Below are 27,411 nucleotides of genomic sequence, written 5' to 3'. Positions count from 1 at the left end.
AAATTCGCCGTTGCTCGTCATGTTTGCATTAAAACGTATGACTAGGCCTTTTGCAGGTCATTTCCGCAGGTCCATCGTACCATATAAACATGCAGTACCATGTACCAGTTGTACATTATTTAATCGCACTGTTGGCTCGAAAAATGGGCCTGAAAATGGTGGGCATGTGTTCTCTGCCAGTCATACTACTGGCAGTAGCACTAGTCCAAGTACTGCAGTAGATGGAGAATTTTGTGGAAGCGATGAAAAGGATAGTGAAACTACCAGTGATGCTCCAGAACAAAGTGGTGGAGCCACTTTACAGGCGTCAAAGCCTGAACGGTATATTGCAGTCTTTACATGCAACATTTGCCAATATCGCAGTGCAAAAACTTTTTCAAAGGTATGCAATCTGTGAGAACTAGCCTAGTTATGTTCTATGGCCACTTCTATGACTACGATACATCAACATCACAGAGAGCGTATCATCACGGGGTTGTGTATGTCAAGTGTGCAAAGTGCTCTAGTCTTCACTTGATATCAGACCAACTGGGTTGGTTCGGGGATGAAAAGAAGAATATCGAGCAGATTTTAGCCGAAAAGAATGAATCTGTCTCTAAAGCAGAATTGGGTAAGTATTTTTATTTAGATGGTATGGTAGTGGCGAGGGATGTTTTAGCTCATCTGTAGTAACCACTCACCAGTTGAGAGGTGGTATAGTAGGACGGACAAGGTGAATGGAAGAGTGAAGTGCAGAATGACTCATTATACTCCAGTAGACTATCCATACTGTACTACTGAGGACTGTATTGATACTTGTTCATCTTGTCATTCTGTGGATAGTCTCTCTGACTGTGAACTAGTTGTGAGGGAGGATGAATGAATGGTGGTCTAGGGAGTAACTAGATGGAGAATAGACTAACATAAATTTAAGACGTACAAAGTGGGAGAATAGAATGTAGCATTATGAATGTCTTCCAAAGATATAGACATAAGGAAGAAGTGTCCAAATGGAGAAAATGGTAATAGCACAGGTCCTTGTGAAGATGATAATAATATTGAAGCAAGTAAGGGATACCTTCAAGGAACTTCATACTATGAGTATGTTACTCACAGTATACCCTCTGGACGAATAATAAAAGGGCTAACATACGGTAACAAGCCCCTTAAAATAAAAAAAGGTAAAATAACCACTGTATTTTCTCAAACTTATCCTAAGCTGGAGAAAGTAACTACATACTACTATACAAAAGGTACATATAATAAGGATGAAATAAATCTACCCCTTGTGCTTAGGATTTATGGCGGAGGAGCCCATCACTTGTACCTCAACAAAGGTGGAGACCATACAGAATGGAGACATGTATCTTTGAACGATTTAAAGAATATTCCTGCACACAGTAATACAACGCCCTACCTTAATGAGAAGTTAAATAGTCAAACGTGCAGACTCCACAGACTCCATAAAATTGATATAAGTAATAATGAAACTGGCAAAACCAATTCATACCGATGTCCTATTTGTAATAATGGAAAGTCATTTCTAACTGTGGAGATGCCGGGACAAACTGTTGATTGTTATAAAAAGTTTTGTCACACTCTACTAGATGCTGGTGACAAAACATATCCGGTAACCTATGGAAATGATCTTATTATGTGCCAAGAACATAATGATAAAACGTGGAAGTTGTTTTCAGTTACCACAAACAACTGTACTAGTCTCTCTGTTTACTATTGGGATCAAGATGAAAAGCGTAAGAATCCTCTCTTGATAAGGCTTGATAAAAATGGTTCTAATCAGACAGATACTGATTGGTATGAAAATTCATGGGAATTTGGTGGAAATCACGATAAATGGAAGAAGCTGAAAGAGGAAGAAGGTACAAAGTTATCTTCTGGAGTGCATCTAAAGAAAAAACTGGATGATCTTAACTGTTATCTCAATAAGGCTGTTAGAATTAACTTAGGACTGGCCTCTGGTTGTCATGATAACACTGACAGCAGACATAAAAATATAATAAAGGCTTTTCATAATGGAACTGTGGATACTAACCTTAAACTTTCGGCCTATGAATATACATCGAATAAAGAGTCTGGTGGGAAGTCATTTTCTGTGGCAGAGTTGTTTATTCAGGGTTCTAGACAGAAAATAGGGTCTACTAATTTATCCTTCAAGGATGTTACCAAAGTCTCGTCGTATGCCTCATTATGTAACCTTACAAATCCATTTCTTATACGTGTGGAATACACTGATCGTAATGAATGGTACCAGAGGAATTCTGATGATAAAAATACATGGGAGAAGAAGCATGATCTGTCTGACCAAATTGAACAGATTTTTGCCAATGTTAAGAAAAAACTAGATATAAAAGAATGTCCAAAATACACTCCTCCAAAAGAGGGTATCCAGATAGATGTAACAAAACAACCGGAAAATGATACACTTACTACCTATGAAGATAATTCAGATCCTGATAAAACTATTATCCTTGCTATGAGAGAAGAAAATTCACCGGTGAACGGTTTTTTTAGAGTTACTCACAAACCTTCAGGTACAGGATCTTTTATGCTAAGAAGAGATCTAAACAAGGGAGGTATTATAAGAGCGACTAAAATAAAAGACAAGTATATAGAAAGTGTTAAGGAGGTGGAAGTGTACTTTTGGAGTGGAAATGACAAGGTACCTATAATACTTGGAATTAAAAAGAGTGAATACACCAAGTACTATAGCAGAGGTGATGAAGTAGGCAGTTATTGGATACATGCTGGTAATGACAATAATTCACTTGAATATCTACTAGATTGGAGAAACTGCCAAAGGAACAATGCCGTTCCATTTAATCTAAATAATCCAGAAAATCCATCTAAGCTTTATAAAGACGGTAGTCCACCTCCATGTGTAAGAGAAACCAGAAAGATTACTAACTCTAGCTCCTCACCTACTCCCCCTCCTGGAAGTGACTACATGGTTAATGAATACACGATTAATGGAGGTACTGCGAAGATTTCCCGGGTACCCTTTGGAGGGCAAGATACTAGTGGTATTACTCTTAAAAATGGAGAGATATCCAGAATAAGGATCTATGAATGGAAAGATGACAGTACTCTGAATGGCAAAATACCTCTTATGGTTGAATTCATCAGTGACGGACACTCTACTTGGTTTGAGAATCTTACTAAGGAAAGTCTTACTTGGGCACCTGTTGGAGGGGATGAAGCCAAGAAGTTTTACACAGGTCCTCCTCTACAAGGTGATTATACTGATGCCATTACCAAGAAGCTTGATCAAGTTAGCTGCCGAATCCATCACACAGTTAGCATAGATATATCAAGGAAGGATAGTGGAAGGTCTTATTGTCACAGTGGATGTTCTCCAAAAAGGATAAAAGTAAATCCACAGACGAGTGATGATCCGTTTAAAGGATACACAGGTTATGAACATATATCTAACATTCCTGGTGAGAAATTTACCATAACGGCTGTAACAAATCATGGTCAGAAACAAAATGTGGATGGATTCCCTCTAAAAGACGTAAAACAAGTTACGGTATACTTCCCCAACTGCAATCTAAATATCCCTGTTATGATATACATTGAGCGTGACAACCAAACTATATGGCTTACGAACGAAAATGGAAACGGAAAATGGAAGGATACCGTCAAAGATATCCAAGTAACTGATGATAATGCTATTAAAGAAGCCATTAAAAAGATTCTGGAGGATGTCAGGAGTAGTCTAAGCTTATGTCAAGAATTTTCTGTAGGTGCTGAAAATGGAGTAAGACTCCCTGTAGATGTTCAAAGTCTATCTAATGGGTATGATGATACCTATGAAGAGGAGCAAGAAGAAGATATACCGGATGATGAAGTTACTGAATCTCTTCTTGGACCTATTAAAGCTCAACAGCTATCATCAGCCTCTAATCATGTAACTTCTTCTGGATCTCAAGTTAATCAACATTCTACCGCTGCTAGACGAGTCCCTTCTCCTAATAAAGGCCCTGATATAAAGACTATCTCTATTATCACATCTTCTGTTCTTGTATCTTCATCCTCTCTAACCGGGTTTGCTTACTGGATCTACCAACGCTTTGCTGGAGAACCATGGGTCAGGCAGATCTAATGAGTCTCTATAAATATCCTTATGTACATCCTATTTTCCACTGTTGGTTAACTTCTGCCTTGGCTTGTTTTGCTGGATGGAAACTGTATAATCGATTTAAAGGAGATCCTTGGGTTAGACAAATATGAGTCTCCATGAGATGTTCTAGATGTTCCTATGGAATGGGTACTGGACTAGTTTGTCTAATGGAGTACTACAATGAATAGATACTAAGGAAGCATTTTCTATACTACAGATGCTACTCTTGTTCTATGCATGTTTGTGGATACCCATCTACCATTACCAAGTTTTTAGAAATCATCACTCTTTTCATACATTATACTCGCATTTAGGCCAAGAAATTAGTCAAGACGATCTATCTCTGATAGTCGAGTTAAAGAAACAAAATAGACACTTTAATTAAACTTCTTGTTGCGAAAATACCGGGAACTCCTTCATGGCATCCTCCCATGTCAAATTCTCCCTCAACAAATCAAGTACTAAATCTGCAACCTTGTCTATGCCAATTCTAATCTGTTTCATTGAATCCCTCTCCCTCAGCGTCAGAGTATCATCCTTTACGGTCTGGAAGTCGATGGTAATGGCAAATGGTACGCCAATCTCATCAGTCCTTGCGTATCTCTTTCCAAGAGACGCACCGCTCTTGTCGATTTTATACGATATACCGAGTTTGTTTAGCTGATTCTGAACACGGGTAATGAGCGGGTTAAACACTTCCTTTCCAGAAAGAGGGAGTACGCTGCACTTTATGGGTGCAATTGGTGGCTTGAGAGAAACGTATTGACGTTCATCCTGCATGTTTTCCTCCATTGGACGTACTCTGTACGAGTGCTCCAGGATGGAATAAATGAGCCTGCCCATTCCAAAGGATGGCTCAATCACGCTTGGTGTAAAGGTCTCATCGGAAACCATTGTCTGCACTTTTTCAAAGGATACCATTGGTCTTGTAACCTCAAATTCTTCATCACCTACCAGGACCTTGCAAGAGCCGTCGGATGCGAGTTTCGCCTCAATTTCCATTGCTTCCTCGAGGCTCAATCCTTCAAAGTGCTCCAACAAAGCCTTTTGCTTTGTCTTGAAAGTCTTGCCAATGAGTGGCTTATTGTAAGCAGGCACAACCCTTGTAACTGGAATTGGTTCTGGGTGTCTCAAATTTGCAACCAGTTGGGTATTTGTTGCTTTGGAATGGCATGTTAGATCATAGGCCATTCTGTCTGCGTGACCAACAACTTCAATCCACCCATAGGATGTCAATATTTCTGCATCCCAGCAATCTGAGGCGTAATGGGCCATTTCATTAGATGTGTGTTGGCGGAATCTGACTCCTTCTGGGTTAATTCCGCATTTTTTGAGAAACAAGAATGTCCTTGCAAGGAAATAACCAAGCGCCTCATTGTCAATGACGGAGTTTGCAATGGCGTCTGCAATGCTCATTTTTTGTGTCTTGGCGCTTCCACTTTCCTGTTCAACTCTCGAGAGCAGAGGTAGCACAACGTCCTTGAAATCGGCATATCTATGATGGGTCTTATCCTTTGGATGGACAAAATACTCAATCTCTGCCATCAAAAACTCACGAACTCTGAGCAGTCCGTTCCTTGGGCTAATCTCATTTCTAAATCCGAGTCCAATTTGGGCAGCTGCAAATGGAACTTTGCCTCCGTTGTACTCGAGTAGTCTGTTAAAGTTTACAAAAATGCCTTGAGCGGTCTCTGGTCTCAGGTAAGCCACCGTATTAACTTCCTGCTTTGGACCGATTGTGGTAGCAAACATGAGGTTGAATGGGAATGGTTTTGAAAGGTCATTTCCCTCTGGAGACTTGACCTCGTACGTTTCCAAAAATTCCTCCATGGCCTTTTGGTCCATGTCTCCGACGAGAACCAAGAGTTTCTCCAATTCCTGTTTGCTCAACTGTTCCAGCTTTGCATTAATGACCTTCTTGGCTGGCTCCTTGCCCTTTTTATCAGCGGGTGTCTCCATGGAGGCGATGACGGTGTTGATGAGGTCCTCAACATACTTGTCAGCTCTGTAGCAGTCTCCAGTGACCACATTCTTAATCATGAGATCCGTAAATCGATCAACGTGTCCGGAGGACTTTAGCACATTATACGGGGTGATGCACGAGCATGAGACCTCTAACATTTCATCAAATACGATAAAGTGCTCGCGCCAGAGCTTCTCAAGCTCGCATTTGAGGGCGCATCCCGGAGGACCGTAGTCGTAGAGACCAGCGGAGCCTCCATAAAGCTCAAATGAACTCGTGTAGAAGAACCTTCTCTTGAGCAAATTCTCACAGCTCGTCTTGTTGGCTACCAAGGCGTCCTTTAGCTCCATTTTTTCGCTACTCCTTTTCTTGTCCACCCTTTTACGACATTCACCGTTTTCTTCCGAGGGCTCGTTCTCAAAGTCTGGCTGGGTTATTGTCCTCTCTCTGCCTACACTGTAGAGTCTGTACTGTCTAGCCTCCGTAGGCCTGAAATGTGGACCCTGAAACGCTTTCCTGGCCGAATTAGTGGCCCCTCGAGTGTGCCCTGTGCTCTCACCAAATGTACCGGAAAGGGCTCGCCTGCTCTCTAACCTGCGGGTCAAGAGACTGCTAGTGTCCCAGAGGTTTCTAGAAAACGCCAAAGAGTCCCAAAAATGTCTCCTTGTCGCAACGCAATGACAGCTGTGTGCCGTTGGACCCAAACGCCAAAAGAGTTGCTTCGCACCTGCACAAACGAGACAAAATGTACAGAGTGATGAAATCCTAAACATAAATGCCAAAGAACATAAAGTGACTGGCAAAACGCCAGAGAAGGAGGGCCACGTCGCCTCAGTGGGATTTACAACCCCGAAGTTTACCCGGTGCTGCCATTTTGTGTATTTTACCTTTTCATTAAACGTTTTTTGGTTCGACTCTTTAGTTTATAGGAGCCATTTGTCGAAATTTCGTTCCGCAGCCGCTGTCGTTGGCTTTTGGGGGCATTTTGTCGGTAAAGTCGCGTTAAAGTGTAGCAGGAGGTCCAGTTTTGTGATCAGCATAAAGAAAAGGGTGGTAAGGGTAGAAAAGTCCCAAGGGACTAGAAGATCATCGCAGAGGAGTAAATGGTCCAGAGGATCCTGGGAGTCGCCTCTAGCAGGCAGGAGGTCGCCAAGTTCCTCAAAAGGGCGCTGGAAAAGGCCTCGGGTCAGCCTGGAGCCAGTCCCGGCGGTTTAGGGGAAGGTCACTCTGGAAGCTCACGGGGCCTTGTGGACTTTTTAAAGCCAACGAGCCTCTTTTCGCCCATCATATCGACCGTTCAGCTGGCGTTTGGGGCGTCAAGTCTGCCTGAATTCGAGCATTTGTCCCTGGAAGAGTTTGGAGCTGCAGCTCTAAAGAAAGAGAGTTTTGACGTCGTGGTCGTGGTATCTGAGGACACGTCAAAGTTTTACGGAGAAGAGGCTGCCAGTATGCTCGAAAAGTATCACGATTTACTCTCCAGCGATGGGCTAGTTGTCCTTGTCGTTCCGCAGGGCTCCCTGGTATGTTTCCATGTCTACCTATCCACATTGCATTCAGGTGGAAACCGACGAAAAGGCGATTAAAAAGGAGTTCATGTATGCGGGATTCGTAGGCGTGGAACTCGTAAAGGATGCCGAATGTATATTAGTAACCGCAAAGAGGCCAAACTGGAAGGTTGGCGGTGTTGAATCGAGCAAGATTGAAGCTGCTCCAATCGATAGCTACGTGTCCAAGGCGCCAGAATACGATTCGTGCGCTACGAAACCTAGAGCATGTGCAAACTGTACATGTGGGCGAGCGGAACGAGAAAAGAAGGACGCAGTAGCATTGGCTGAGGATGTGGATGCTCCCACATCCTCCTGCGGAAACTGCTATCTGGGAGATGCGTTCAGATGCGAATCGTGTCCGTACAAGGGTCTACCTGCGTTCAAACCTGGAGAAAAGATTCTTTTGTAGTTCTGGCTTTTTGACACAACTCTCTTACAGGTGTTTGAAATGCCCACCCATTAAACTCTCTATAAACTGTCTGTCACTGGATTGTAAGATCTGCACGGTCATTTACGCCCTGGTCGAGCGCATTATATCTGTTACCGTATATCATGTCTTAGGACTCTCTAATTTATATTAACCTATCCGTATAAACTCTAAATGTGGTTGCATGCGTTTACTTGTCATCCACCACACACCAAAGACAATACATTGTAAAATCATCAAAGGACTCCGCGTTTACATGCGCGTTGGTAATATTTGAATTCAGTAAATTTTCTGAATAAAGTGTAAGGGTAAATGATCGGTTTGAGAAACCAAAAGTCAAGTAGTCAGTCGCACCAACCACAAGGGAAATAACGATATGAAGATCCTCTTGTTTTCACTAATCCTGCAAATTTTGATGCTAGTGCATGCTCCGCCTCCTAATCCCAAGATTCTACTCGACCTGGACATCTCTGGGTACATGTCAGAGAAAATCAGCGTCGCTCCATCCATCGAATTCTCCGGAGGTACGACTTATCACGTTAGAAAAAACTCCAGACACAACTACATCATTGACACTGTTCGAGACGGAGGTATGTTGTCCTTTTCCTATCACACTAAAACTTGCATGCATATAGTTTACACTAAATAGTCCACAGAAACATTCAGTTGAGATGTTGATCGGAGGCGATCCCAGGAATACAAGTAGATTTGTTCTCGTTGTGCTCGGAGATGGAGGCACAAAGTACGTGAGAATCATCACAAATCGCATTTCTGACATTCGTGGGAGCTATGTAAAGACTGTTGACGAGTTTGTCAAGAATCCAGGAGATGCTTTATACGCACCAGTAGTCAGAGAACCTCTACAGATTGACATCATGACCCAGAAAACTACAGATATCATCCGTGAGGATGTAGTTTTGGAACCTCTGGATGCTTACTCGGACAATGCCGATGAACGGCCAAAGGTTCCAAAAGTCCTCCATACAAAACTAACTATACAACCAAAGATGGTTAACAAGTATATAATCGGTGTGGTAAGGTTTGGAAGACATCTGATAACGGAAGAGACCAACAACGTCATGAGAAGAACCATACTATGGGAAGGAGGACTGGACGCTCCTCGCATAATCGTTATCACAAGCTTCTCCTTTGGAGAACTCTGGACTGAAACTCACGAGTTTGATCGCATTGAATCAGAGTTTAAACTAAAGAGTAGCAAGAAGAGGGGAATTCATAGTGAGTAGTGGTGACTATCCGACTGAGTGCGTAGCATTAAAGGAGGATAAGTCCCGAAGAATGAGGGATGCGAGCAGGCGACTGGAAGGAGCCTAAAAGAGTACTCTTCTCAGTACTACCAGAGGTAGTAATGACCTACCGACGTTAGAGACTAGGGAGTAGGTCACTATGGAATGAGCGTAACGAATGGAATAGTGATGGAGACTTTATGAGCGAAGTGAATAGAAGAGTCTATTCTGTTCCATTCACCATAGCCACTACTCCATTATTCTCATCTCTCTATAGATAAAGAAGCTCCCATACTGGTCCATACTCACCCATTCATTTCCAGTCACATTCTCGGTATAAACATTAACCAAAGTGATAAAATAGTGGCAAAGTATAGTCAACATAAATCCTCAGGTCATAACCATCCTCTAATTTCCTCATTCATAAACTTGCAAACTAGTCAAGCTATTCAGAGCATTCTAAACTAGTCATTATTCTGGAAACGCCCAGCTATAACAATACATATCTCTCATTCCCAGGTCTAAAGTCCTAAATGCGTGCATGCATATCAGGAACTGTGAATTATAAACCATTTAAACAAGGGCCAATATGGCAAAACGGTAGTTTTAAATTTTCTTAAAACCAACCTACTGCATTAAACGTGTGTGGTAATGCAATCCTCTATGATCTTTGATAGAGAATCGCTGTCGACAACTTCTTCAGTCTTGCAGGTCTTGATGAGAGACCCGCTATGGAAGACCCAAACTGACGTACATAGACGCAAGATACTTGCATCATGTGCTGCGATAAATGTTGTACAATGTTGGAAGTGGGTCTTTATGAGCTCATAAATGGGAACCTCTGCAGTATTGGATGTTCCAGATTCATCCTCCGGAGGCTCATCAACCAAGAGTATCTTGTAAAATTCTCTGTACAGTACTAGTCTTGCTACTGATAGTGTACGGAGTTGTGAGTTTGAAAGCACCGATCCATAGTCAACGTTGACATTATCTACAGAAGAATCATGTGGCTTTAAAGTAGGTCCATAATAGGCTCTTTTGTAGCGCCTTGACATATCCTTATGGTAATGGTCAGGTATAATGACTGTGTCAAGACCCTTGCCACCTGGAAGATTCTTAACAAACTTTAGCAAGCCACAACTATCCAAGGCAGTTTCAATGTCAGCGTCATCAAATAACATTCTAGGGTCAATGAACCTACGAACTGTCCAACCTCTGAATACAAATGGTAGTTGAGGAAGTACTCCGATGATCTGCCTAGTCACACTCTTTGGCATATCATTCAAATCACAACCGTCTAGAAGGACAGAACCGTCTCTATTCCTTGCCAAGTTCTGGAGTACTGACAACATAGTAGACTTTCCTGCACCAGTTCTTCCAACAATACCGATAATGTCTGAGGTATCTGCAGAACATGTGATATTCTTGAGAATAGGATACTTCTCCTTAGACTTGCCAGACGTCACATAGACATTAACATCCTTTAGCTGCATCCTGGTATACCCTGAAACTGCATACTTGGACACATCAAGCACATTAACCTTGTGCCTAAAGAGCAATGTTCTAAGATTTGTACAATACAAGCCCCTCCTTGAAATATGTCTTGCAAAGCGCCTGGAAATAATATACTTCTCAACATTATCCAAACTTAGGTTCTTGTGATCTGAATCATTCTCAGAACGGTCCACGACAAAATCTGTCCGGTGAATGTTCCTCTTCTTTTGAAACTTTATCTTGGTACCAGGAAGAACAAAGTACTCGAACCTTGTGATTGAAATAAACATTAGCTCCAGGTGGCCGTAGAGTTTTAAAGTATTTGCAAGATAATTATTTAAACTTAGGAATAGGGAAAATGCCATACCATAGTAGCCAACTTGTACATTCACGCCAAAATAATATGAGCGTACAAGAGGGAAGAGGAGAATGAACAAGGCTAGTGGTGAGATTAGACATCTGAATGAGATGATGCTCCAGACAATTACCGAGTTGATAAAATAAAGAACTCTCACTGCGTAGTCTGTATGCTCAAACATGCTATGCAGCAATTCCCACTCCTTTTTAAAGCTCCTGTAAATTGATAGGCCAGAGATTGCTGTCTCTATCGTATCATTTATTCTATCAAATGCCTCCAAACGTGCATGGAAAACGTTTCTACAGGATTTTATGTAGTAGTATACAATGTACCGGAAAATAATAAAGCCAAGCAAAAGAGCCAGTGGAGTAGACCAGGGCACCATGAAGAATAGCATGATGAGATGAGCGCCTGCTTCAATCAATAGTAGACAGACATCATGCATGCAATAGTTTAGGGTAGTGTCAATCGTGAGTGTATCCATATACAAGAAGGTCTGGATGCCACTCAACGACTTTTTGATGCTCAACACTCCAGAGCTATTGGTGAAGAGTGAATTTATGCAGTACTCGTGTATCCTCCTAGAAATGTTGAATGAAGCTCTTGTCATGGCACATATACGGAAGAAAGCTCCAACCATAACAGAGACTGAAAGAATAACAATCCATCTCAGTGCCTTAGTACAATACATTTCAAGTTCAGAAAATGAAATTGTAGCTTCATTCACTTCCTTCTTGTACTCAACAACTGCATCCGATAGCTTTGACATTATTACAAATTGAACATTACCTAAGCTTGCAAACGTGAAGGTGAGAATAAAAAAGATGATAATAGGCCAACCCGCCGCACGGAGATACACCAAATATGGCTTGAAGCTCTTGTTATTTTGGCTCTTGTGACTTATTCTATTACGTGCAGCCTGCAATGTCTGTGAATCAGCATACTTTGCTTTTATAATCTCTCTACGCTTGCCGCGGGCATAGTCATCAGAACTGCATCTTCTAATAATATCTGATGACTCTGGTGGAAGCTTCACTATGTCTTCAGAGGGCTTTGGAGGCTCAAGATTACCAACCTCATTCTCTATCAAAGACTTGAGTTTGTTTTCTTGGATAAGAGTCTCATTCCTCAATGCGTATATCGGAGCATCCGGGAATGACTCCGATGACTCAGCTGATACACAAGCATCTAATATACGCTTGGAAATCGTGACAATAGTAGCAACATCGTCCTTGGCCAATAGTCCATCATTAACATTAAAGAGATTCTTGAAGATTGTCTTCGCCACGAATGGATCCAAGCTAGTGAAACAGTCATCAAGGACTACAAGGAGGGAATGTTCAGATTCACTCTCTCTAGTTACCTTGCTAAAGATGAGGTAAGCATAAAGGGCACGAGCAAGTCCAACTCTCACTCTCTGACCTCCACTGAGAGAGTAACCATGTTCAGAAATAGTACGCATGTCACCCTCTTCCCAAGTCGATACGTCATGTTCAAGTTCAATAGCCTTGATGACAGTCTCGTAGATATCCTCATCAAATCTGTGACCAAAGGTAATGTTAGATCTGATGGTACCCTTTTGTAGCCAGACATCCTGAGAAGCATAGAATATTGGCATGTTGGTGGAGAGAGGTAACACAGCCATTGATCCTTCTACCAGAGTCATGTCACCAAGAATAGCCTTGACAAAGTTGGTCTTTCCAGAACCTTGAGCACCAGTAATTATGGCAAGATCACCAGTATTGAGGACAAAGTCAAGGTTCCTAAGACAAGTGGTACCCATGTTGTCAAGAAGATCCTTCCTGCTATTGACCCACGCAAAGGAGGCCTTCTTGAACATTACAACCAGACCCTTGGGCAGTGTCTTATCCTCAGCAGGCAGTCCATCTGGCAGAGGATTCCTCCCTGTAAACTTGTTGTCCTGCAAATAAAAGTTTGGTGAACAAGTTCTGAAGAAACGTTCCACTCTCAGGAATGAGGTCAGACTGGTTACAAAAGATTTTAGCCTAAATGGGAGTACATACAGAGGACCAAGAATCTTTAACAGAATGAAAATAGAGGCGAGCAATCCTGGCGGATCAATAGTCTTTACATCGGTGGTATCCCTAAGTTGAGAAACAAAATCGTTTACAATAAGAATGATATTGATGCATATTATCGATGTCATTATAACCTTGTTTATGAGCGACAGAAAGAAACGAATTCCTACCAGAACTAGCTCATCATTCCTGGCCTCCGTAATGGCATCATGAGCAATGTCGTCCAGTGCCATTCTCTCAATCAAGGGCAAGTTTGGAATCACCTCATTAATCTTGGTAATCCTGTTATCTCTTAATCCAAACAAATACTTGAAATTGAAGCCATTCACCATCTGTATGAGAAACATGCATGCCACAAGTGACATGGATACCATTAGAATAGTAGACGCCTTCACCTTGAACTGAGTGCTCATTATGATTATACCATATGTAAAGGCCGTCATGAAATCGACAAATCCCGTCAAGAACATTACAGAATGTGGAATATAGTGGGAGTCATTGAATGTTAAAGCGTACATTTTTGGGGTGACCTCATTATTCTTGTATCTCCTCGCCGGGCATAGTAATGGGTTATCCGTACATTTATCCTCTCCGGAGCACCCATGAATGACATTCTTGCAAGCTCCTGCGTTGGATTGGAAGTTGGCAAAGCTACCACGTCTATAACATAAACCGTGTTGAAAGATAGTGAGACTGACAGAAGTATCAATAGCAAATGAGAGCCTGCTAACGTAGTAATTGATGTGGTCCATACAAATATCCTTGAGGAGCTCAATAGCGATGATAGAAAACGCCAGAGAGAGTAGTGTAATGAGCTTGAACTTTTTATCAGACAATAAACTTAGCAATTTGTGTAAGAAAATGGCTACACTCATTCCAATGGCATTCACGATAACGATTCCTATTAGGATGATGGTTAGTCTCTTCCAGTATGTCAGTAAAAGAGCTCTCACTAGTATGTATTTCACTGGTTTTCTGGCCTTCCTCTCATCTTTATCCGGGTCCTCATGAGATTCCAAACTAGCAATGCCATCACTAATGTACTTAGAGAGAATAGGCTGCCATATGAGAAGCTGGTCGGCCAAGGGAAGTGGGTGGATCATGTAAGGGTCCAGGTACCTCTTTGACGTTTCTCTGGCCCATTTTCCCATCCATACCAGAAAGACAAAGTTGAAGATTCCCTTGTCATCAAAGTAGCGAAACTTCTTTCCATCTGGAGCAAGAGTCTTCTTCCTGACCAGCTCCACTTCACTCTCCCAAAAGTGATGAGTGGTAGCCTCTGAGGCTGGTCCACCGCCCATTGTCTTTCAAATCCAGAGCTCCTCCACAAAGCTCTACCGAATTTAATGACATGACGGTGTATGAGAAGAGAGAATGTGAATCCAGTGCAAGACTCGAACCAGTGTCTCCCTCGAGATCAAGTCCGAGGTCAATTGTTAGAAGATGTTGTATATGAAATGCAAAAATATTCAACAACGAGTCATATGTCGCTCCATATTCTGAATGGAATGAAGGAGAAGAAGAAACTCTGGGAATCCCCATTGACGGAGGAAGAAGAGATATCTTCTGTTTTCCCGACCCACTCTTCATTCTTTGACACTCATTACGGGAATTGAAATATTTTAGTTGTCCCGGCAGTCTTTCAAGTTGCGAATGTAGGTAGTGGATGAGAAGGAAAAGGTGTGTAAGTCCGCGCCGTTATTCCAGGGCTCTCGGTTCATATTCAGTATCACATACTAGTTCCTACTCTAGAAACATTGTTAATGATCTTGAATCTATCGTCTACAAGGGCCTAGTCCCTGGCGAAAATGACATCTCGCAGGGATATACCGCGTGGCTCTGTAGAGCGGGTATTCTAACTCATTCATTGGAAATTCCAACTCTAGAGATATGCCTCAGTCACGATTCACCATCTTCTTGCTTGTCTGGTCTCACGGAATCTCTCTCCTTTTCCTTCTCTTCAGGTGCAGTGGTCGCTCCAGGTTCATTCTGGGCTAATCCTGAGTTCATATCAACCTGGCGTTACTCTATCCATCGTTGAATTATCGGTAAAGTCGATGGATAGCGGAAATGTTGTCAGAAAGGCTCATGCTAGACGTATTTCCAATTAGCCTTTACATGCACCCCATCGAGATGTCGCGAATTAAATCTGAATGAATGGAGAGGAATAGGAGCTGTATGGGCTAATGAAGTCTTTACATGGATAAGGATGGATTGGTTGAGGGTGCTAGGGTGAAACAAGACGGGAATACTGTAATTCCATGGTAGTAGACAAGAAGGAGGAAGAAGGGTATAATGGAGATGATGTACTACAGAGTGAGAAAGAAAATGTCTATGGAGTAAGTAGTCTCCAAGGGTATGAAAAGAGGAAACTACCCTGGGTCTATGTCCTACATTGGTCCAAAGAGATCTTCCAGATTGTTTTTAACTGTTTGGTATACTGAATGCAAGATTTTACTCGGGGGATCTATGCAAAAGAATGGATACTAACATTGATAGAGAAGTTGTGGATGGTATGCTGAGAATTCAACTGACCCATGTATAAAGTGTGTATATGGAGAATGTTGTGGTAAGAGTTATGATGTCTAGTTGTAACTACTATTCATCTTCTATATTATTGGAACTACCCTCTGTATTTACTGGCTCGTTTGCTTTTCCTGTATTCTTGCTAATTGCATTCAGTTTACCGCACAAAGTATGATCACTAATCTCCTTCCATTTTTCATCAACCTTCTCAAAGTACTTTGCAGGTGTACAAGCGCCTACACGTTCTACTATCATGAGAGGAGTCTGTGAATTCAACGAGATTTTTAGACATTTCAACCCACAGTTTGTCTTTGCTATTTCTACTCTTCCTTCTGTGAATGAGGTAAATTTTGCATCATTCTTGGGAGTAAATACTTTCCACCTTATTCCATTGCTCGTTTCCTCCCCTACATCTACTTTGGACGAATCGGGATTAGCAAGATCAAGTGTTTCACCATCTGTAACGTCCCCTCCACAACAACTTGAGAAAAAACCTAGACCATGGCACAGTCTTACCAAACATATCGTCCAGAGTACTGATAGAACCTTCATCCTTTAGGCTCTTGGTTGGTCAAAATAAGAACTAGAGTCTTAGCATGAACAAAGGGCAATTATAAGCGTAATAGCGAAATAATGGGTGCTATTCAAAGAAGAAAGTACCCAGAAGTATTCAAAACAAGAAACAACGGCAAGCATGCACTCGTACTCTTACTAAAAAAGTACGCAATAGGCGTAACAGGGGAAGTAGAGTAAGGAAAACAAAGACTTTAAGCCTTGACAAGTAATCTGTACTAATTAGCCTGCCCTAGGTGTAGGGGTTGTGTTATATGTGTGTTATTAGTTTCTACCCTTGTAGATCCTACGGATTTTCCGTAGGTTTTGGGGGCCTTCAGACCTTCTAGAAGCAGCGGTTCTTCTACGTTTTATTTTCTTCCTGATCCTTATTACTCGGTCGCGAGAGAATTCGAGTTCGTTTTCCACTTCTTCCTCTTCAAGAGGTTTTTCCTCTTTGTCGAGGTTTCCGAGGAACCTTTCGAAGATGTCTTCCAGCTTTTCTTCTGGTTCTCTTTCTTCAACTCCTCTTCTTCGATCATGAGTTACCGAATCTAAGGTGGTACGTAGTACTCTAGTCTGCATGTAGGCTCTGATTTTTATGGGCACCGCGATTTTCTCTAGGTGCTTTGCGTGGTATTTTGTGACCAGTCCATCCCAAGAGTATACTATTGGAACGGTGCATGCTGGCATATTATGGATGCAGCTTAGTTCTTTTGCAAGGACATCGTATTTCCTTTGTTTATAATATTCCGTATCTGAAACCTTAGTTGGACACGTGATTCCGACTTCGACTATAAATATCCTTTTATTTCTCCTGTCGTAGAGTTGGATATCAGGTCTATTGTTCGTTATCCTGGCGTCCGTCTTAACAGCAGTATCGATCCTAAGTTCATTTGTGCCGTCAGTAACTGTCTCCTGCATCACATATCCTTTTATTTTCTTTCTTTTTATTAGATTGAACATGCGGCACAGGTGGAGAGATACACATTTCAGAACTTCGTTGTGTCGTCTGGTGTAATCAAAGGCTAGTTTACGTTCACAGCATGTGGCCAGGTGGTCTACAGTAGCTGTTGCTCCTTTGCAGTGTTTGCATTTGTCATAGTTTCCCATGAAGATGTTTCTGTCTTGGAGAGCGCAGTAGGCTGCTTCGTCTCGGGCTGAGATGTTTCCATGTGTTAGCCAAAGTGCAGATTCCTTCCTATCAATTAGGTTGTCTCCATTCAGTTGTTTAAAGAATATAGGGTGACATCTCTTTTGTGAGAGTGAGTGGAACAGACTTCTCCTTTGCATCTCATTGATATTGTCATCTCCGATACGTAGTCCTCCATTGTTGACGTTTTCGTATTTGCGTCTAACAAATCCCTCTATGCGTGACATATGGGTGAGGTCTTCATTTTCGATTTGCATAATCAATGCTCGACGTGTGGATGTCTCACTGCCTTTTCTCAAGGTGTCCCAAAAAGTTAGCAACATCTTTTCAGATCTAAAGGTTGCTGATGCTAGTCCCCGTCCACATTGGTCTCTTTTAAGGTAGAGTCTTTCAGGGGATGCATTGAGGTAATGTATCCTATGTTTGACCAATATTTTGCGGATGTCCAAGTCTAATGCCTCAAAATCATCCGGTAAAAGTCTTAGCAATCCAGTGTAGTAGTTCAGGAGGGACAAAGCAAACATATTTATTGCCTTGAACAAGTTTCTCCCGTTCAGCTTGGTTTTTGCTAATTTTTCAACCCTTGCCAAAATTTCGGCTCGGATTTTTTCCCATGACTCCAAAGATGGGATGCTCGATCTGTCCTCCATTATACCCAAGTATTTATACATTGCAGTTCCTTCCAATAGTACCGCAGTGTCTTCGCAGAGAGGCGAGTTTGTAGCTGACTTTTCTCTGTTTATTTCCAATCCTGAGGCTTCGCAGAACATTTTGACCTCATCCGTCATTTTCTTTAGGATTTCGTCAGTTTCAGCGAATAGTTTAATATCATCCATGAATAGTAGGTGGTTCAAGCCATGTTCCTGTTTTTCTCCAATCTTTCCTTTTACCGTTGGGTAAACTGAATGTAGGATTTTACTCAGGGGATCCATGCATAGTACGAATAGTAGCGGTGATAACGAGTCTCCTTGAAGGATTCCTCTCGTTACCTTTTTCACCATTATAGGTTCTTTCCCACATCTAACGTCTATTGTCCATCCACTAGTGATATGCTTTATAAAGTTAGTAATCCAATCTGGGATATTCAGGTGATCTAGTACGGCATGTAAATATTTATGGTCTATCGAATCGAATGCCTTTCTAATATCGAGCCATGATGTTTTCAGATTGTTCTTGTGCGCCCTGTTAATTGCAATGTTCAACAGTGCTTGTTCCTTTGCCCCTTGGACTCCTTTAACCGTGGCCAATTGCGCTTCCGACAGCAATCTTCTCTCCTGTACAATTCCAATTAACACTCTGTAGACACATTTTGTTACCAGTTTGTACAAGTTAGACATGCAGGTTATCGGACGGTAGTTGCTTGGCGTTGTTTCGTCGCTCTTCTTGATCAAGTATGTTATTCCCTTTCCAAACCATTGAGGTATCTTATGGGGTTCCATGCATGCTTGTTTTGTTAGTTTATACAAGAAGGGGTGCAAATGTGTTGTTCTCTTAATGAAGAAGTTGTATACTCCATCGACTCCACATGCTTTCCAGTCTGGGAGTCCTTTTATGATCTCATAAAATTCTTCTTCGGAGATGAAGTCTTTCTCTTCCCTTACAACTGTAGGGTTGAGATATAGGTACCTTTCGAACTTTTCTGGATTTATAGTTCTGGCGTCCCACACAGGGGACCAGTGTATCTCCATTTCCACTGGAGACGGGTGATCTCGAGATTGTCCTTGGTTCAATAGATTTCTGAAGAATTTTTTCGTGTTCTTCTCGAAGTTGCTATTGTCCAAGTTGAATTGTATCCTCTCTTCACTCCTATCAATTTTTGTTTGGTATATGAGTATATTATTGTCTAAGGCTACTTTTTCTTCGAGTCGGTGTTGGGGGTTTTCCAGAATCTTCCCTTTGTTTTTCATGTATTGTATAGCCCGACCACGTTCTTCTCTAGACAAGTCGTACAGTTCTTCTCTGTCAATCAGTTCCTTAGTGTACTTGAATCCTGCTATCTTAAATTCCATGTTTTCCTTCCAATTGGAGGGTTCCCATTCCTTGTATGTTACGTGGTGATATGACAGTTGGACTGCTTGCAATATTCTTGTGGCTTCTGAGAAGTCTCTTGGTTGATTTGAGATTTCTAGTAAGTAGGATCCTAACTCGTCCAGGATGTACTGAAATGTTGTTTCCTGGAATCTCTGTGAGTAAATCTTGTAAGTCCTTTCGGCCTCCTCGATTTCATATTGTTCCATTAGGACCAGCTTTCTATTTATATCCTCTTTGATGTTTATTTTCCTACGTAGCTCCTTTAGAGAGTTCTCCGGGAGTTCATCGGCTCGCAGCATGAGCTCTTCATCAGAGGGTAGTTTTAAGTGTAAGTTATTTCTTAATCCTTTCCTAGCCAGATCTTGGAGTTTTTCCAAGTCTATATCATTAGAAAATCTTGCCTTATAGGCTTCGTGGATGTGTTGCCATCCGAACTTTGGGACTTTACCTAGGCTTTGTTGGACCTTGTGCAATACACATGCTGGCCAAATCTTCTCTGGTTCGTCCGTACCATCTAACATTACTTTTAGAGCTATTATTTTATTATTTTCATTTTCTTTCCGCTGCTGTTTAGAAGGTCTTTTGTTCCCCTGTCTATTCTGGGTAGTTGTACAAGTCGCCACCTGTTTGTTTAAATAGTTGTTTTGATTATATTCAGGTCCACATTGCATTTCACCCGGGGCTCGAGTTAACCTATTTTGAGCTGCGTTGTTGCAGGATTCTTCTTCGTCTGTGAAGCAGGATGTTCTATCAGACGATCCTGGTTCTTCTATCGGACTAGAATCTTCTGGTAATTGCGAATTAACCTCTTTAGGTTCTAATACTCTAATTGAATTATCGCTTGGACTTGGCGGAGTTCCTGTTAGCAGGATTTCGACCTCATCAGCTTGATAGTTTGGAGGTGTTAGGTCGATGATTTCCATTTGATCATCTTCCTCTTCACTTATCTCCATTGGCGTCCAGAACGCCTCACTAGAAGCAGATTCTGCTTCTGTAGTTGAGTTTTCACTTGTTACAATTAGCATTTGTGTGTCATCATCACACATCTTTTGATTTAGGCGCGGCGACCTTCTCGGAAGGCTACCTTGACTGAATGGCGAGCCCTTTTGTATCCTTTTTGCGGGACTCATTGTTTAAATTAGCGAATTATGGAATACAGTGGTTTTTAGACGGCCTTCTAGCCGTTCTTGGCTTCCGAGTCCTTATTTGGAGTCAGAATTGAATTATTCGAATATATTTAACCATTTATCTAAGTGTGTAAGCCTAAATTTATCGGAAATGTCTCTAAAGTGGACATTTCCTTTTGTTCGTTCAGAGTCTCTTATTTGGACTTTAAATTTCAGTTTTAAGACATTGAGAGATTGGTATGTTTATATGAAAAGATATATTACTTTATTTAGATTCATAGCAATCACTCAGTTTTTACAAAAGATTCTCACCAGTAATCTGTAAAGGATCCTTGGTCGGTTCATGGTACTATGGATCTTGTCTACTGGGAGTAGAATGAAGGAATGCAGAGATGGTGGGGATGAATAACAGTTTGTGTATGCATTTATTCCTCCTATCACCAACTATTACCTTGAGACTCTCATAAGGATAGGCTAGTAGTCGTAATAATGTCAGTCTGGATGGATCCTCCAGACTTACAGACATGACTTATGGAGGATCTTTGGAATAAACCAAAGCAATTACCATACAAGTGGACTTGGTTATTCCTCTTCTTGTTACCTTCAGTATTTAAGCTGGTGCTTTCTAAGGCATCCATATATTACCACTATTAAACCATGCTACCTCTGGACGATCATCCTTGGTATTTTACAAGTATAGGCGTTGATCAATCTATACCTCTGTTATACCACACCTATTCATTCATGAGATAAAGGAATGCTCTGTAATTCAACTATTACTAAATCAACAGGTAAACTCTGGTCGGGTCTATGAAACAGACCCTTTGGGTTGGTCTGGGAAAGGGGAATTAGCAAAGTATGTATGGAAAGGTATCTCTAAATTATACTATTTATAGAAGTTTTACTTCGTGTATTCTGCTCTATACCATCGATTTCCTTTGATATCCGCGTGTTAGTAATGCATGTATAGTAGACCTCAATTCCTATCAGTATAGTGTAATACATTCCACCACTGGGCACTAGATACTCCTCTATAGCCCTGCCAGTATACCTTTCTACGAACCATTATGTATAGACAATACTCCTCTCAATTTCACACCCATGGAATTGCTAGGTCCACAAAGAAGTCCTTTCCTCGGATGCGAGATTGAATCCTTTGCCAGCTTCAAACATGTACCGTGAATCGACTTTGTCCCCGTTACTGTATCTTGATGAAATGTTCATTAAGTTGATTCCATCCATTATGTACCAAGCAACTTCTCTGGTCAACAGACCGCGTTGTTCCCCGATTAGAAGTTGTCCGTCAAAGTATACCATCCCAAGGACAACTTGATTTTCGCCTTCTAGTCCTGCTAGGAAATTGATACGTAGAGGTTTCTTTATTCGTTTGTCTATCTCAACATGATGTTGCTTTACATCTGTATCCGATGTTACCACAACGTTCAGTTTGATGATACCATCCCTTTCCTCCTTTACAACGTCCAATTTTACGGGTGTTCTGTAATGCTGCACATATTTTGGGTCTCCTCTCGTCCTTCTAAACTCGTCAATGCGACAACAACAAATTACCTACCCCGTACGTACCGGATTGTTATATGTGCGTGATTAGTTCCTACACCCTTGTAGACACTACAGTTTCCTGTAGGTTTGGGGAATAATCAGAACAGGCCTTTATAAATAAGATTTTTTGATTGTATTTCGACCTGACCTTGATTGCTTGACCATTTGAGTTTATCCTCTTACTGAGGATTCCAGTAAATCTCCTAGAGAGACTTACTGGTTCTTCAACGATTACTATAAGCGCCATAGTTTTATTACCGCCTTGCTTTTTAAAAGTTATGTTTATCCCCCGTCTACACTGGGTAGTTTTACAAGTCGCCACCTGTTTATATAAGAAGAAGTTTTTTCGATTAAATTCAGGTCCACATTGCAATTCGTCCAGGGTTAACGCTAACCTTACGTCAGCTAGATTATAATAAAGTCTTCTAGTGCCAAGTATGTCATTGTTGAACTCTTTGTCGTCAGTTTGGAATGATGCACGGTAGGTTGTACCAGTTTGTTTAACGAGTAGTTTGGGTCTTATTCTTCCACTATCATCATGTTTTTGTTGCTTTTTAAGAGGCAATATGTTTCCCTGTTTACTCTCTGTATGATCGCAAGCTCGTACCCATTTAGAAAAGATTTTTTGATTAGATTCAGGTAGGCATTGCCCTTCAACGAGGGATAACGTAGACCTGTTGTCAGCTACATCACTTGTTGATATTAATGTTGGATTTGTGACACCTTTTATCGTTTCAGCTCGTGAAGTTGAGATTTCACTCGCTGCAGTTTGCATTCCGACGTTGTCGTCCCCTATTGTTTTATTCAGGTGTGATGACTTCCTCTGGAGGTTCCCTCGGCTTAACAACGAGCCTAAAGGAGACTTTTCCTCGGAAATCATTGTTTACGTTGCCGAATTTTGGATTTTAATGGTTACTCCCCGACCCTCTGGTCGTTTACGTGTCCTGAGTCCTTCTTTGGAGTCAGAATACAATGTTCCTTTTGGAATTAACCATTTATCGATGCCTGTGCCGTTTAACTTTTTGGAATAACCGTGAAAATGGCCATTGCCGTTGTCTCTATCGGAATGGACTTCCAATGCTTATTCATCGTAGTTAAAGAGCCTAAGATGGTGTATTTTAGAGAATATATCTCTAAAATAAGAAATATCTAACAATCGATATTTTTCACCAAAAGATTTCGACTCGATACATAGAAAATTAGGAGTTCAATGCGACAAGAATATTCGTTTCCATTTGTATACTTGCTCATAATCCTCACCAGGTAGACACTGTATCTGTCTGTAATCTCAACGTATTTATCAACGCATGTAGAATCCCCCTCCATTATAATGTGTTCTCCGTCACTCACTCTACCAATGAGATGAGTCTCCTTGAGGTCTTGTCTAATTCTGTAGGTTGCAGAGTCTTTATCCTCCCTGGGCGGAAGATATTCCATCTGGTCTGGCACGTCCTCGGAAATGTCAAGATTCACAAGAATCTTCTCAGGTTCTACGGGAGCTCCCAAAGTGCCAGTACATAGCGAGGCAAATAGGATGAGTCTTGTGAAACTTCTCATCTTGAGTTCCTCTATCTCCTTCCAAAAGTCCGAACTGTAAGGTCTCCAGGGGTAACGTATAATGATCTACAGCCTATGACGGCTTAATTAGTGCTAGATAATCTACTCATAAAACAGCTTAGTTTGTCTAATCAAACGGGTGTAACTTGTACGTATTATTTATATTGTGGTTTATGTTTGCCCATTCTGAGGTGAGTAGCCAAAGGAGGAGCTGCATGTAGCGATGGCAGTAAATGTCCGGATTTTTGAATGAAGTTTGCCATGAAGCAGTTTCCATAATAAATGGGTCACATCCTCCTTTAAGGGGTTTCTTGTAGTCTATGATCGCTGTAGTTATTGGCAACTCCTGTCCTTGAGAGAATGTACGTTTATAAACTCTCATCTCCATAACTAGTCATTACGCTTGAACCTCATCTGGTCTAGCCATAATGTTTGGTGTAGACAACTCCTGTAGCAGAAATGGTCCGTCATTCCTCCAATCTTCTTCATCCATGGACTCCCTGACTTCGGCATCCACTTCTCCGCTTTCATCAAAGGGGTTTTGGAATACTTGATGCAACGCTTTACTTTCGATTCTAAACCCAAACTCACCTTCATCATATCTGTACTTTGTCGTTATACAGTTCCCATCAATGTACAGCGATATGATTGTGATGTACGGCTGCTCTTTACCTCCGTCCCAGAGCACTATCCTCTCTACTAGGCCTCTAGTTCTGGTAGTGAGGACATAGGGACCGTAACGCACGACACCAATCACATTGTCAAATCCCATTCCGTCTCGTATTTCAAACCTCTTTGGTCCAACCCCTCCGCGAATTGCCACTTCCACGAGTCTCGTGTTCATTTGCAAAATGACGTTTACAGTCACAGGTCTCCTACTCAGTCTCCTGAATCTGGTGGTATCCTTGGTCCTCACAAACTCCTCCACCTTCCGTCTCGTAGTACCCTGAATCGTCAACGTCTTACTAACTACCCGAAGGTACTCTGTGTCGTGCCCCAAAGTTGCAAAGAAGAAGAAGAACTTGTTAACGTCCCTCGAATTACCCGGAGAAAGTATCTGTCCTAAATGTTCTCATGAGTGTGAATGTGGAGTGCCCATGGACTGTGTATGCACATGTAAATTGGTGGAAAGAGCGCAACTAGAGACCCGAATGTTATACAACTATGATGGACTGTAAGAAAGTGAGAATGACAAAATAACCTTTATAGGTGAGTAGGCCGACCCTGAATCTATCTACATGGGTCTCCTTGACAAAGGCGTAATAGGCTCCATCGAGTTGACCAGAGTATGAGACCTTAATGTGCTCTGGAAGTGGATAGGAAATGTCCAAGTCAATTGGGTATTTCTCCTTGAAAGGTAATGCGCATGTAAATTTTACAAACAGGACCAGACATGGTGAATGTGCAAGATGACAGAACATGACTTTTGACAAGGAGTAAATGTTTAACGTTGAACATGCGGATAATCTCTGGGATAGTGAGGCCCTGTTCTTATTTCTGAATCATTAATGGGGATTGAGTCCCAAAAATTGTTACTCTAGACATCTGGATAAAGAGTTGTGAGCGAGATAAGCCATGGAGTATGACTAAATGCGAATGGAAGCTGGAGTGAGTAAAAAAGTCTACAAAAGAAATTGTTGTAGCAATGCCTCCTGAACTGACTGTCTACACTATCTCATTCTTCCTTTGCTTTCATGACCGGAATGCCCATTAAAAAGTAGCCTTTTGAGAGATGTATATTGCTACTTAGAGACCTTTACTGTGTCTCCTATCTACTCCTCCTTAGGCTCTCAAGAAACACTCTCAGGACATGTACCTTTATAACAAAACGAGTAATACTGTATACAAAGAGTTAAGGTTAAAGACTCTAGCATTCCAGTATACCAACAAGAAAGTAGTCTAGAGGAGTTTCTACCACCTACCAAGGGTAGGGAGAGTATACTGCATTAGTGATTAATAGTCCATCCACAGGGTGAATAATGAATGGTCATTCTAGTATACAATAGTTCTGCAATTATTAATTAGACTGAGGATTAGGATCTGGAGTACCATTCCTCATCTCCTTGATCTTGTCATTAAAAACCGTCTTGTCAGTCTCATTCCATGTTCCATCAGCGCCTTTTTCAAAGTACCTGTTTCTTTCTGATAATCTTTCCACTGTAATCATTTCTAGTAGTTCCATATTCCCATGTTTGTGAATGATGCAATAACTGCAGTAGTCATTCAAAGTTATTTGTCCCTTTCTGGAAGAATGCACGTTACCAGTCCATAATTCATTAGTGCCACTCTTTACTTTATTTACAGTATATTTAGCCTTTGGATAAAGGTGTTTAGTGGTGACTCCCAGGAGGTCGACTTGGAAAATAGTGCATTGATCAGTGCTATTGGCTAAGGAAATATCCATGGTAAAGTCTGACTCCCACTTAGTGGTAACCACTAAGCTCCTCATCCTCTCTCCATGATTACTACAGGATACCCATTTACCACCCTTTAGCTCAAAGTAAGTTTCCTTAGAAGCACCAGATGAAGTAGTTACTACAAGGACTAACTCAGGTTTCTTATCCTTGTTAAGGTATACTCTGGCATGATCAAATTCCTCTTCGGATGAAAGAGTATAAACCTCTTCAGTACCACTCATTAGCTTCGTAACAGAAACGCTCTTACTAGGAACAATGAGTCTTATGGCATTACCAGCGAAAGTATAGTCGAAGGATTGGCACAGTATTCTACTTGGATGAGAGATATTTAGAGAAGCGTTCTTTCCAGATTCTCCAATCAATGCCTTTGCTTTCTCATAAAACTGATCCTTCTTGAGCTCATTCCATGCTCCATCCAGTTTCTCAAAGTATCTAGACTTAGTACCACTACTCTCAACTTCCAAGTAGATAACTTTGGTAGGCTCCTTAGCATACCCCCTTACAAGTTTGCACTTTGTGTTTGGATCATCTACCTTCCAGACTTCTACTTCTCCCTCCATAACAGAGGATATATGATGATCCTTCTTTGGAAAATAGCTTTTGAGTAAGACTTCACCAAAAGTTTGTTCTTCTACATTTATATTGGATTGATCTGGATTAGAAAGATCAAGAGTAGCAGGTTTTGCGTGTTTATACTTATTCTTTAGAGCAGTCAACTTATTTTTATGGTCATCTTCATTAGTATCCTTCCACTGCTTTCCATCATGGTACTTATAGACAACGCCTTTCTTACCAAGAAGATTCTTCGTTTTTAGGATTGCTAGAACTGGAATATCACCATCAAAGTACAGTACTGCTGATGAACAAGGAGAACCAACTATCTTAGTAGCAGACCATATGTCCTTTCCACCATACTTGAGCTCCTTTGCAGAAGTACCCTCCTTGGCTGTTAGTTTAATGACCGAAACACCATCTTCCTCATTTCCTTCTGCATCAAATAGCGATGAATCAACCTTGTATAGGAAAGGGCTTAAAGGCCTTACAACCTCTGTAGATTCTTGTCCAGTAGCTTCAGGGGAATTTTGTGCCTCTAAACAATCTCTAGGGCCTTTGGCATTAACATCTACTTTCTTACAATTAGATTCCTCTACAGTCTCTGGCCCCTCGGCTACATTATGTTGAGAATCCTGTAAATTTGCATGAGTGTTTTCTGGTATGTTACCACCCTTTCCGTAACACACTTTACAGAACAAAGCGATTAATAAGAGACTATGGATCCTCATTGTGTGAAATTAA

General features: G+C 41.4%; 10 protein-coding genes across 10 annotated transcripts; 3 read left to right on the top strand and 7 right to left on the bottom strand.

The window, feature by feature from the left end:
* Nucleotides 1-37: 37 nt before the first annotated feature.
* Nucleotides 38-5,321, top strand: BEWA_029540 (DNL zinc finger domain containing protein; the record flags this gene model as incomplete). Its single annotated transcript, XM_004829713.1, has 3 exons — nt 38-382; nt 457-610; nt 4,435-5,321. 3 exons carry the CDS (start codon nt 38-40, stop codon nt 4,503-4,505), a joined length of 570 nt encoding a protein of 189 aa, XP_004829770.1. The 3' UTR covers nt 4,506-5,321.
* On the bottom strand, nt 4,502-6,433 carry BEWA_029530 (glycyl-tRNA synthetase, putative; the record flags this gene model as incomplete). The annotated part of the gene is made up of 1 exon (XM_004829712.1): nt 4,502-6,433. One exon carries the CDS (start codon nt 6,431-6,433, stop codon nt 4,502-4,504), a length of 1,932 nt encoding a protein of 643 aa, XP_004829769.1.
* A 753-nt stretch (nt 6,434-7,186) lies between these two features.
* Nucleotides 7,187-8,039, top strand: BEWA_029520 (hypothetical protein; the record flags this gene model as incomplete). Its single annotated transcript, XM_004829711.1, has 2 exons — nt 7,187-7,603; nt 7,641-8,039. The coding sequence occupies 2 exons, from the start codon at nt 7,187-7,189 to the stop codon at nt 8,037-8,039; spliced, it is 816 nt and encodes a 271-aa protein (XP_004829768.1).
* A 394-nt stretch (nt 8,040-8,433) lies between these two features.
* Nucleotides 8,434-9,301, top strand: BEWA_029510 (signal peptide-containing protein; the record flags this gene model as incomplete). Its single annotated transcript, XM_004829710.1, has 2 exons — nt 8,434-8,647; nt 8,724-9,301. 2 exons carry the CDS (start codon nt 8,434-8,436, stop codon nt 9,299-9,301), a joined length of 792 nt encoding a protein of 263 aa, XP_004829767.1.
* Nucleotides 9,302-9,936: 635 nt separating this feature from the next.
* On the bottom strand, nt 9,937-14,493 carry BEWA_029500 (ABC transporter, ATP-binding protein domain containing protein; the record flags this gene model as incomplete). The annotated part of the gene is made up of 1 exon (XM_004829709.1): nt 9,937-14,493. The coding sequence occupies one exon, from the start codon at nt 14,491-14,493 to the stop codon at nt 9,937-9,939; it is 4,557 nt and encodes a 1,518-aa protein (XP_004829766.1).
* Nucleotides 14,494-15,790: 1,297 nt separating this feature from the next.
* BEWA_029490 (signal peptide-containing protein) lies at nt 15,791-16,270 on the bottom strand (the record flags this gene model as incomplete). Its single annotated transcript, XM_004829708.1, has 1 exon — nt 15,791-16,270. The coding sequence occupies one exon, from the start codon at nt 16,268-16,270 to the stop codon at nt 15,791-15,793; it is 480 nt and encodes a 159-aa protein (XP_004829765.1).
* Nucleotides 16,271-16,555: 285 nt separating this feature from the next.
* On the bottom strand, nt 16,556-20,500 carry BEWA_029480 (reverse transcriptase domain containing protein; the record flags this gene model as incomplete). The annotated part of the gene is made up of 1 exon (XM_004829707.1): nt 16,556-20,500. One exon carries the CDS (start codon nt 20,498-20,500, stop codon nt 16,556-16,558), a length of 3,945 nt encoding a protein of 1,314 aa, XP_004829764.1.
* Nucleotides 20,501-22,193: 1,693 nt separating this feature from the next.
* BEWA_029470 (hypothetical protein) lies at nt 22,194-23,021 on the bottom strand (the record flags this gene model as incomplete). The annotated part of the gene is made up of 1 exon (XM_004829706.1): nt 22,194-23,021. The coding sequence occupies one exon, from the start codon at nt 23,019-23,021 to the stop codon at nt 22,194-22,196; it is 828 nt and encodes a 275-aa protein (XP_004829763.1).
* A 1,074-nt stretch (nt 23,022-24,095) lies between these two features.
* BEWA_029460 (signal peptide-containing protein) lies at nt 24,096-25,119 on the bottom strand (the record flags this gene model as incomplete). The annotated part of the gene is made up of 2 exons (XM_004829705.1): nt 24,096-24,760; nt 24,900-25,119. 2 exons carry the CDS (start codon nt 25,117-25,119, stop codon nt 24,096-24,098), a joined length of 885 nt encoding a protein of 294 aa, XP_004829762.1.
* Nucleotides 25,120-25,715: 596 nt separating this feature from the next.
* BEWA_029450 (signal peptide-containing protein) lies at nt 25,716-27,398 on the bottom strand (the record flags this gene model as incomplete). The annotated part of the gene is made up of 1 exon (XM_004829704.1): nt 25,716-27,398. The coding sequence occupies one exon, from the start codon at nt 27,396-27,398 to the stop codon at nt 25,716-25,718; it is 1,683 nt and encodes a 560-aa protein (XP_004829761.1).
* Between the last annotated feature and the right edge of the window lie 13 nt (nt 27,399-27,411).

Source organism: Theileria equi, chromosome 1 (assembly GCF_000342415.1).
Source record: "Theileria equi strain WA chromosome 1, complete sequence".
NCBI lineage: Eukaryota > Apicomplexa > Aconoidasida > Piroplasmida > Theileriidae > Theileria > Theileria equi.
This window is presented reverse-complemented; position numbering and strand designations above follow the sequence as displayed.